Source organism: Caenorhabditis briggsae, assembly GCF_000004555.2.
Source record: "Caenorhabditis briggsae AF16 supercontig from assembly CB4, cb25.fpc4366, whole genome shotgun sequence".
Lineage (NCBI taxonomy): Eukaryota > Metazoa > Nematoda > Chromadorea > Rhabditida > Rhabditidae > Caenorhabditis > Caenorhabditis briggsae.
This window is the reverse complement of record NW_025543532.1, coordinates 6038-17711: the sequence shown is the minus strand read 5'-3', so window position 1 is coordinate 17711 and position 11674 is coordinate 6038. Positions and strand designations below refer to the sequence as shown.

Below are 11674 nucleotides of genomic sequence, written 5' to 3'. Positions count from 1 at the left end.
GTTTGAATTCGCGCGCTTTTACTCACCGGGCGGCCTAGAAAAAACCTCGTCCCTAAGGGCTTTCAGCGTATTTTTCGATGCGTTTTTCAAGGAATTTTTTTTTGAATTTTTTCTTTATTTTTATGTCAATCTACATGCATTTCTGCACATTTTGATGCAATAAATAATTTCACCGTACACCACCTTTAAATTTTTTAAAAACAATTTTCCAATTCAAAAAAACATTTGAAAAATTGAGGAACATTTTGAATTCAGCAACAATTTAAAAACTGGTAATTCGATTATATTATATTTATAAATTAATTCATCATTTATTTGTTCAAATCAATTAATTAAATGGAGTGTCTTCTTTTGCAACTCGCTTAAATGTTATGACTTTAGGATTCTTGTTGTCTACGTCATGTGTATTCAAAACTACGTGAATATAGCAATCCGTATTCGGAATCCGAAAGTACCACACTTTTTTTGAATCGGAAACTATACGATAGGGTTGTCCAATCAGCGTATGTAATGATTCATCAACTGTTGATTCGCGACATGATATTTTGAATTTTTGAAATGATGAAGATTTGAGAAGATTCTGGAAAAAAAAGCGCTTACAATTTATATCCACAAAAAAACCACTCACTGTCTTTAGATAAGCCACATCTTCAGAGGATAACGCCTCCACTAGAATTTCCAAATCAGCAAAGTGCAAAACATTCATCTCTTGAATTGGTGTTTCTATAGTCAAATGCTTGCAAATCAATTGTTCAGCACTCTTCCATTGTTTGGTTTGTGATATTTGATCTAATTCGAATCGGAACTCTTCTGTGACATGCTCGAAATACTCGTTTGAAAAATTCAATAACTCAATAGTCGTTAGGGAATTTTCATCAATTGCCGGAAGAATATTCATAATTTTCTTTTGACTATTAGATCCCATAGAGAGTTTTTTTGTTTTAAGTGTTGACTCTCTTCCTTCCAAAATTTTTCCAATTCTTTCGGACAAGTCATCCGTGATCACTACTGCTTCATTTTTTATGTCCACTGAAATGAAAAACGTTCTTATTTGGATAAAGTATCTTCAAAGCTTTAATGTCGCGGCAGCAGAGGTTCTACTGCACGACCTCGAATCCAACAATACTAGAGCATATCTAGAATGACACAAATAGTCATAAACACAATTCTCCAACTAGTTAACGCTACATATTTGGCGTGATCACTTCCTTATCACCATATCAGATCTAGAGCATAATCGTGGATATGCTGAGGAGATGCTATAAAAGGAAGCAGAATCGCCAGTATGATGAGACATCTGAGACAATGGCTACTTCCAAAGGATCTCCCGACCATTGGATATTCTGACGCTGGATCCGACTACTGACGCCCAAGGGCCAAACCAAATACCGATGACACACCTCACAGCTGCAACCTCCTAATAGTGGTCAATGGATGGTGCAAACCATATCTCCTATCAAAGGAATACCTCTCTGGATCGTAACCTTAGTCGGCTCCAACTGCAGATGTCACGAAGACCCCTACTCAGAGCCATAACTACTTAATAAATAGCTGTTATATAACTAATGTTCCTATCCTTGTACTTTAGCTCCGACACAGGCTTACCTATGTGTCGGAACATTTAACTCTTGTTAAAAAATTTTCAGTTGAAAAATACGATATTCGAATGGTCGCAATTTTATATATTAAAATTTCTTAAAATGAAGTGTTGTACTACTTGTACTTACCCTGGAAAAGAATCAGTAGTTCCTCTATACGTTCCGATTGATTTCTGAGAATTGTTTCAATGTCATGAAGACAAAGATCCATGTAGTCTGTCTCAGGAAAAACAACTCCTTCAATGTATGTATCCACTCCGTCCGAATAATATTCGACATGTTTAGATTCATTCTTCTTCAATTCGGTATGTGTGTTAAGACACAACAATATTCCATTAAAAAATTCGAAAGTGATGGCACACTTTTTAATGTGGGGATTCGGTCTTATGAGATCTATACAATTTCGGATCCCTCGATTCACTTTTCGAAGTCTCTCGCTTTAAATAAAGAATTTTTTTTTAATCTAAAAAATTAAAAACTCACATGTCAAAACATTGTAATTGCCTTAAAATGAATTGCATCGGTAATCGGTTTTCCAAAACTTTTCGCGCCACCATTTCATTCATACTTTGGTTATCCGGTATGTCGAGATCAGTTGTTTGGGGCATTTGATTAGAAAAGAACTGATATAAGGCAATTTCAACTTTTCAGAAAACAGGTATGTAAAAACTCACGATGCTGATGAAATTACCGTCGTTGTTGGCTTTCTCACTTTTGAATTCGTTCAGAAACCTTTCAAGGTTTTCTGGATCCACTATCTGCCATAAGACTACTTTCGACAATTTCGCTCGATCCAGTAACCGTGTGAATGATGCCGCCTGGGCTATGGTAGTTCTACGAAATTCAGCTTGTTCGACAGGGAACGCCGTACTTCTCAATTTCAAACTCATCTCGAGACGTTCACAAATTCTTGCACGATCGTCGACGGTTGCTCGGAAATAATCTATACAAATGTATGACAAAACGGTTTTCCGATGCACCATCAGCATCTCTAAATCTTCTAAGAACACGTCTACAAAATTGTGTTGTATTGGATCCAAATCTTCTTTATCGAACATCACAATTGTAGTATTACTTCCGAATTTTTCATAATTGATATAGTAATTGGTTTTTCCATAAAGTGACTGCAATCCCAAAATCAACTTAATATAGTCGGGAGCGATTTCAACATGTATCCTCATAATGTTATTCTTCTGTTGATCCGTCAAATATTCATATACAGACGGCATCTGAAAATATGTAAAACTTCTCAGAGAAAAATGAAATGTATGATTTCTGATTTTAAAATATTAAAAAAGTCACAAGAAAATTATAATATCGATTTGCAATTTATGAAAAGGGTGTATTTCGTTTTTATTTGCTGTCGCTCAAAGTGAGAGTGCTTTTTTGACAAATGAGGTTTAGAGAAAAAAAATCACTTTTCGTCATTGCGTTTGTTATCATCAAAAAAGGAGAGGAATTTATCTCTAAACCTCTTTTTCATAAATGCTCTCTCATTTTGACTGAAAACAGTGAGAAAAATTTCAATGAGAAAAACATTTAAGGAAATGGCCGATCAAAAATTTCGCTTACGAGCCTTTTTGTGGCATGAGTTCAAAGAAGGTAAAACTGCAGCCGAAGCTCATCGCTCACTTCCGCCAGTGTTCGGAGAAAATGCTCTATCCGAAAGTCAATGTCGACGTTAATTTCAGCGCTTCAGAAGTGGCGAAGAGAGCTTGGAAGACGATGAACGCAGTGGTCGTCCAGAAATCATTGACAACGATGCTTTGAGACAAGCAGTCGAACTGGACCAGTGCCTAACAACACGCATTTTGTCAGAACAGTTTATTTGCAGTCATATCACAATTTTACGCCACCTACATGCGCTTGGGAAATCGAATAGATGCGGAAAATGGGTACCGCACAAACTCTCTGAAGCAAACAAGAAGAAGCACGTCGAAGTGGCCAATGATCTTCTGCGCCGCTCAAAAAATCGCGGTTTCTTTTATTCAATTTTGACATCAGATGAAAAATGGATTCAGTATGACTGTTCTAAAAGAAAACATCAGCTCTCACATCCGCCTTACAGCCCAGATTTGGCACCATCTGACTATCATTTGTTCCGGTCCATGTAGCATCATCTGGAGGAGAAGAAGTTCAAAAACGACGAAGAAGTGAAAATTTGGGTGATCATAATATAATTAACATTTTGTCAATTGACCACTTTTTGATATCTTTAACAGAAAAAAATTATATACGGGTTCAAAGTAAACGGTTTGGGTGACACTCTATTACAGTGTTTACGGTAAATTTTTCGAATTTAACAATTTTGAAACATTTTCAGACTGGTCCTTCAAAAAGTATCATGGAATCTTCGAAACTTCCTTCACTTTGAATCCAACCTAAAAAGCATTTCGATTAGACCGTCACTTTGAATCCAACCTAAAAAGCATTTCGATTACAGTAACCCTAGACTTCATATCCATTTATATCGACCCACAAAATGATTGGAGTCTAGACATTGAGTATCAAAATGAGCCAAATGGATGCTCGGTTCAAAATGGGATGAAACCCAAAGTCTTTCTCAAAAATCAATATTTCATTACCATTTTTCTTAATGATCTTAACATCAATTTGAAAAATCAAAAAAATCAGTTTTAGAACTATTTCGATTGAGTTTCGAATGTGTTCTAGCTGGTTTTTTGAAAGGAATTAGTGAAGTTTTGGATAATCGAGATTCCCCTCTTCGAGTGGAAGAACTGAATCTGGAAGTGACGAATCAAGAAGAGGTAATGAGTGTTCTACCATACATCGATTCAAAATCTATGAGGAAATTGTTCATCTCTAGTTCCCAAAACTGTATAAGTCTGGAAATTGACCAGATGGTACGGTTAGATCAGTGGAAGTCAGCAAAAGAATTGGAAATGTTTAATTGTATTATTTCCGCACCTCTCAAGGATTTTTCTCACTTTTCAAACGCCAAAATTCAAATTGAAATGGTCTGTTCAGAGGATCAGAATACATTTTATACAATGTGAGAGAATGAAAAAATAAGACATAGCAATATAATATGGGTGTAGTTATAGGGCAATGATAAGAAAACACGATCATGAGGAAGTCATGTGATAAAAAACAAAAGGAAATGATTATTGTCTGTATCGGTATAGAAACTTCGAATTGTAATGAGAAATTCTTTTTTTTTTTTGAAATGTTTTTGCTTAGACTTGAGTCATAAAATTACGAAATACAGATTCCTCACTCTTATTCCGATTTTATCAGTTTTTTTTTCTTTTTGTGTCAATTGCTTTTTTTGTATACTCAATTTTTTCTTGATTGCAAAGAATTGTGTAATTTTTTCTAATTGTAAAATACCTCTATCAAATTTATTCTCTATTTTGGTCCAAAGATTTTTGTTGGTTTTTTGAAAACTCTAGGATATAATAGACGCACAACCAAACCGTAAACTTTGAGCGCAATTATCTCGGTTCTTGTGAAAGATATCAAATAGTTGTCAACTGATAAATGTTTATCCCTTCCCCTCCCCTCGTTCAGAGGATCTGCTCATGCTAAAAGAGGTGAGTGATTTACTCTCTCCACCCAATGAAAATCTAAATTTTCCAGGCTTTTCTCAGCTCTTCAAGCTTCCAAAAGTTTATTCTCAAATACAAATATTTTGATGAAAACGTTGATCTACAGCTTCTGTTTGGAGAACCGGATTTGATTGACAGGGACACTTGGTCTTTTCCATATCCAGATTCTGACGAATCTCTTCGATTGGTGCACTATGATAATCGGGTTTTTGATTTTTCGAAGGTTAAAAATTCTGAAATTCTCATTGAAAATTTTCATAACTATTGTGAAGTTAAATAAAAAAAGTTCATTGGATTCATAACGGACAAGAAACATGTTTATAAAATAACGGTTTCTCTTCCAGGAGTTGTCATTAAAATCACCGTAAAACCTGTAATAGAAGATTCCCCACCACAGTCAAGTTTGATCTCAATTGTCTCAATTTCTATAAAAGATATCTCAAATTGAATTGAGAGAACACTTCTGATATTATGATAAACATTTATCAGTTGACAACTATTTGATATCTTTCACAAGAACCGAGATAATTGCGCTCAAAGTTTACGGTTTGGTTGTGCGTCTATTATATCCTAGAGTTTTCAAAAAAGCAACAAAAATCTTTGGACCAAAATAGAGAATAAATTTGATAGAGGTATTTTACAATTAGAAAAAATTACACAATTCTTTGCAATCAAAAAAAAAATTGAGTATACAAAAAAAGCAATTGACACAAAAAGAAAAAAAAACTGATAAAATCGGAATAGGAGTGAGGAATCTGTATTTCGTAATTTTATGACTCAAGTCTAAGCAAAAACATTTCAAAAAAAAAAAAAAGAATTTCTCATTACAATTCGAAGTTTCTATACCGATACAGACAATAATCATTTCCTTTTGTTTTTTATCACATGACTTCCTCATGATCGTGTTTTCTTATCATTGATCTATAACTACACCCATATTATACTGCTATGTCTTATTTTTTCATTCTCCCACATTGTATAAAATGTATTCTAAACTCTCTATGAGTGATGTACCCCATGTGGTTCTGAGACATATTATCAGTCTAGCTGGTATCCAATCAAGGTAAGTTCCAATCAAGGTAAGTTCCAATCGAAAAACCCTTGTTTATATTTCCGTCTCTTCCTCGAATCCGGTTGTGAACTTTTCGATCCATCCAATGCCACACTTGCCAATAAACTAGAATCTCCTTTTCGTTTTTTCACCAGAAAAGTCTTTCAGAGATGTAATATGCCCTTCAATTCATACACCGATCGCCTATCCCAGTTCTCTATGCTAACCACCCTTCATCGCCGCACCCTTCTAGTCCTTCGTACCTATCACAAAATTGTTAGAACTCATACCATTTTCCCTCTATGTCCTCCTACATTCTTCCCAGCCATTCAAACAGAGCCCCCCGTATTTGTTCAAAATCAACGGTCAATACTTTGACTGCTTCCTTCACAGAAACTTGTCTATGTGGAACCGTGTATGTAAGGTGATAAATTCTAAGCTCAGTCCGGTGGCGTTTGTTAAGCGAGTAGGAGCGATTCCTTATGATATTCTGATCCCTCCCACTTGACCTACAGGACTCTAGTCGGTCCGTCTGGTCATTTTACTTTTTTTATTTGTACAGGTCCCATTTCTTGCCAAATTATCTATCGATTTCCCCCCATGCATTGCAAATAAATATATTATTATTTTGTGTAATTCTTATAAATCTTTAATTTATTTTTCTTATAAAATAGAAAAAACCGGTAAATAAGGCTAAAAAAAAAGGTCCGAGGTACGGTATTTAAAGGCGCATGCATCAATTTGTTGTTTTCGCTGTGCGACCGGCGATGCGATTTTGACTAAATTTTCTTAATTGCGAAAGTAGCTCGAACGAGGCGAAAGTCTGAAATATTACATTTTTGCCGCACTTTTTCGTAGATCAAAAAAAAAAGCTACGCCTTTCAAATTCTCAGTTCTTTCAGTTTTCCTAGATTTCTTTCGAATTTTTGAATTTCGAAAAATTTCGAAAAATCCGTATTTCAGACTTACAAAATCCTCTCTGAAAATTCAACAATGATTCATTTCTTTCAAGAAAAACTTGGGAGCGGGGACGAGGTAAAAAATCAATAAATATCAATCACCAATTCAGTATAAATTCACAGAATGCACAAAAAATAATAATTATCAAAAAATCCAGTTTACAAAAAAAGAAGGGGTGTAAGTAGTCGCTGAAAAAGTTAGAAGAACAATCCGGCAAATGGATCAACCGATTTATCGATTTGTTGATTTTCGAAAATCGATCGATTATCGATCGATTGATTGGTGGTAAAGTGAGCGGGGTTTTGAGCAGCCCGCATCTCATTCAGTGTTGGCATTTTTCGTTGTGAAGCAAATGAATTGACAGGTGCCGGCGGAGCAGAAATTTGATGAGAAGAGCTGGACCACGGATTTCCTGGAAAAATCAATATTTTTGAACTTCAGAATTTCAACATTTCAAAACATTCAACTAACCAGAGCTACTCGAAGCACTTCCGGTGCCCATCAAATCGTCCAAATTCACCAATTTCCCATTTTCACCCAAAAAATTGTTTGTAATTGAAGATGATGTGGTGCAAATTGGAGTTTTCGCTGGAGACGTGGACATCTGAAAAATGGAAATAGTGAAAATTTGAGTCTAGAACGTCTGGTCTCGAAATGACCAGTTCTAGAACGTCGAATTCAGAAACGTGCGATTCTAAACGTATTTTTCTAAAACGTAAGGGTTCTAAAACGTCCGGTTCTAAAACTTCCAGTTCTAAAACGTCCGGTTTTGAAACGTTCAGTTCTGAAAAAGTCTAGTTTCAACGTAGTCAATTTTAGAACGTCCAGTTGCCAAATAGTCAGTTGCGAAATGTCCAGTTCTAAAACAGTCAGCTTCTAAAACGTCCGGTTTTGAAACGTGTTGCTTTAAAAGTCTCAGATCCAAAAAGTCTAGTTTCAACATAGCCAGTTCTAGAACGTCCGGTTGCCAGATAGTCAGTTGCAAAATGGCGAGTTTCGAAACGTTCAGTTCTAGAACGTCCGGTTCTAGAACGTACAGAACGTCTTCTAAAAAAATAAACTATTTCAGGATGTCTGGTGGCAAAATGGCACGTTGAGAAAGGGCAGTTCTAGAACATTTGGGTTCTGAAACGTCCGGTTCTAAAAAGTCCAGTTCCAAAACGCTCAGTTGTAAAACGCTCAGTTGTAAAACGTCAGTTGTAAAAAACTGAATTGCAAAATTATTTTCTAAAACGTCCGGTTCTAAAACGTTTTGTTCTGAAACGACCGGTTCTGAAACTACCCGTTCCAAAACGTCCGAATCTAAACCGTCCAATTGTCAAATGTCTCGAATAAAAACTCACAAAATCCCCAATCAAATTCAACGATCTCGGTGGCTCAATCAGCGTCGGTGGGGCCGGTGGATTCCAAAAATCGTCCAATTTTGGAATTTCCAATTTCGGAATTTCCAAAAAATTCGTCTCAAATCCAGTATTCATCATCAGAACGTCTGTAGATGACGTGGCAGTGGCAGTGGCAGATGAGCAAACCGCCCATGGATCCGAGAGACCACCAAGGAGATTCGAGGAAGAGCACAACGTGGGCGGGTCCACATGAGCAATCGTTGGTTGGGACTGAAAATATGGCGGATATAGGCAACATTTTCATAATATTTATTGAGTTTAAGATCCAATAAAAGACCGATAAAAAATAGAGATTTTAATCCCAAAATCATTCTTCTAAAACAACTGGGAGCCGAGATACAGCTATTTGAAGTTTTGGGGGCTAGAAACGCAGACGACAAAGCACTCTAATTGTCTGCGTCTCTCAAAAACTTTGAACGACTGTATCTCGGCTTCTAGAAGTGCTAGTACATTGGTTTATGAACTGAAATAAATTCTGGAAGCCACATTTTTCAAAAAATCCGTAAAATTACCTTTTTCGAATTCTCCATTGCCATCTGAAGTCGAACCTCATCACTTTTGCTCATTTCCAGCTCTTTTTCACACTGTTCACGTGATAATGCGAGTGCCAATTGAAGTTGCATGTCCTCTTCGATCATATCCGATGGGAGGAGCTCATCCGGGTATTCACGAACTGCAAGAAACATCGATAACTATTCTGAGGAAAATCTGACTTTCAGTACTCATTTTAGTCCAAAAACCAATGTTCTAGCACTTCTAGAAGCCAAGATACAGCAGGTCAAAGTTTTGAAGAGACGCAGACAGTTAGAGTGTCTTGTCGTCTGCGTCTAGCCCCCAGAATTTCAAATGATTGTATCTCGGCTTATAGTGATCCTAGAAAAGTGATTTTGGGATTGAAAAATGTAATTTTCATTTGTCTTTTTTTGGACCTAAAAATGACATAATTCCAAAACCAATAAGTTATCCAAAAATTATTTTTTTTAGTTAGTTTTTGCCCATTTTCAAAAGTCTGTAGCTCGACTGTCAAGTTTTTGATCATTTCAAAAAATTTGGGAGGGTGTGAAACCGACCTAAATTAAAAACTTCGTGTTTTCTCAAAAACCGGCCAGAATGACCTATATATTTTTATCATTTTTTAAGATTGGAATTTGAAAAATCTGGCTTTCAGCATTTTCTTTAGTCCAAAAACCAATGTTCTAGCACGTCCACAAGCCGAGATACATCCGTTCAAAGTTTTGAAGAGACGCCGACAGTTAGAGTGTCTTGTCGTCTGCGTCTAGCCCCCAGAATTTCAAATGATTGTATCTCGGCTCCCAGTGGTCCTAGAAGAGTGATTTTTGAACTGGAATGTCTAATTTTTATCAGGCTTTTTGGACCCAACACGAAATTTTCTTCATTCCTCACCCATTTCCATCCTCTGTCCATTCCTTTCCATTCCAGAATTTTCTCGATTCTTCTTTTTCAAAGTTTCCAAATCCGTGAGCACCGAAGCGATATTCAGCGCTTTCTGACGAATGTCGAATCCACGATCCTGACGATTTTCCTCGTATTCAAAGTCTTTCAGCGTCTCAATCATGTACAAATTTTGACGGCTCATTTCGATCACCTGGAATATTTTTGAAATTTAGGTATTTCTGAAAATCCCGCACCTGTGAATGTCCCCTTCTGATCAAGTACTCCAGCAGAGTCAAACTCTTATCCACATGACGCCAATTTTTGTTCGAATCGTTCAATCTCTGCCAGATAATTGCCATAATTTCCATATAACAAACGGGATTCTGCGTTAAAATGGCAATTTCCTCCATTTGGTACGCCGACGGACCGCTCGGACTGTTGCTCGTCGCATTTCGAACTTTCACTTGTGCTTCTGAATATTTCAGAGCCACATTTTTGACTTGACGACGGATCGAATGGATTGACATGTGTCTGAAAGTTTTGGAATTCGGAAAAAAATCGAAAAGAGAAAACAGAAAATTCAAGGAAAATCGAGCGAAAATGAGCTGAAAATGACAAATTTTTGTGAACTTTTTTTTCGAAAGTTTGAGTTTTTAAAGCAGAAAACAGAAGAAGATTAATGAATATGATTGAAATACCGTAAACACTCTAATAGAACGCCACCCGGACCATCCACTTTGAGCCTATATATCTCACTTCTTTTGAAAGATATCAAAAAGTTGATAAAAATAAAATGTTCATCATGATATCAGCAACATTTTATCAGTCGACCACTTTTTGATATCTCTCACAGAAAATGAGATACATGGGCTCGACTTTGACGAATCGGGTGGCGTTCTATCAGAGTGTTTACGGTATTTCCAAACGACTTTTTTCAAAATTTCGGCATAATCGCATTAAAGTTAGGCTTTAAAAAAAAAACATGAAAACAGTGGAAAATGAAAAAAAAATAACAATTTCATTGATTCAATATCTCAAAAATCAAAATTTGGCGGGTTCCCGCCGTTTTCAAAATTTTGATCTACCGACATAAAATTTTTCTGATAACTTTTTTTTTGGAATTAGAAAATCTTTCATTATAAAGCTGAGAAATTATAACCATTCTTAAAATTATGCTAAACTCACAAAGTTTTTTTTAATCTCTAAAATTTAAACAAATTTTGTAGATTTTAGAAAAACGAGGATTTCGGAATTCCCGATTACTGAATTTCTGAATTTTTGAATTTAGGCTTCCATTCGGTCAAGAACTTTAACTGACCGACCGACCACAGACCGTGCCGACCAAACTGAACGATCGGTCGGTTCTGAATTTCTTGATTTCTGAATTTCTGCATTTTTGAATTTCTTGATTTCTGAATTTCTGAATTTCTGAATTTCTTGATTTCTGAATTTCTGAAATTCTGAATTTCTGAATTTCTGAATTTCTGAATTTCTGAATTTCTGAATTTCTGAATTTCTGAATTTCTGAATTTCTGAATTTCTGAATTTCCAAATTTTTGAATTTCTGAATTTCTGAATTTCTGAATTTTGGAATTTTGGAATTTGTGAAATTCTGAAATTCTGAATTTCTGAATTTCTGAATTTCTGAATTTCTGCATTTCTGAATTTCTTGATTTCTGCATTTCTGAATTTCTTGAT

The 11674-nt window shown here is 35.8% G+C and overlaps 3 protein-coding genes across 3 annotated transcripts in view; 1 reads left to right on the top strand and 2 right to left on the bottom strand.

The window, feature by feature from the left end:
• Positions 1-2827, bottom strand: part of CBG22564 — a gene marked incomplete at both ends in the record, with an annotated part of 24878 nt that extends 22051 nt beyond the window's left edge. Inside the window, 2 exons of the mRNA XM_002649027.1 lie at positions 629-820; positions 2273-2827. Of these exons, the coding sequence (XP_002649073.1) occupies positions 629-820; positions 2273-2827 (747 nt within the window). The remainder of the gene's footprint in view (positions 1-628; positions 821-2272) is intronic.
• Positions 2828-5140: 2313 nt separating this feature from the next.
• CBG22563 lies at positions 5141-5447 on the top strand (the record flags this gene model as incomplete). Its single annotated transcript, XM_045241167.1, has 2 exons — positions 5141-5152; positions 5199-5447. The coding sequence occupies 2 exons, from the start codon at positions 5141-5143 to the stop codon at positions 5445-5447; spliced, it is 261 nt and encodes an 86-aa protein (XP_045097600.1).
• Positions 5448-7375: 1928 nt separating this feature from the next.
• On the bottom strand, positions 7376-10503 carry CBG22562 (the record flags this gene model as incomplete). The annotated part of the gene is made up of 6 exons (XM_045241166.1): positions 7376-7590; positions 7650-7782; positions 8708-8791; positions 9094-9254; positions 9986-10187; positions 10231-10503. The coding sequence occupies 6 exons, from the start codon at positions 10501-10503 to the stop codon at positions 7376-7378; spliced, it is 1068 nt and encodes a 355-aa protein (XP_045097599.1).
• Positions 10504-11674: the final 1171 nt, after the last annotated feature.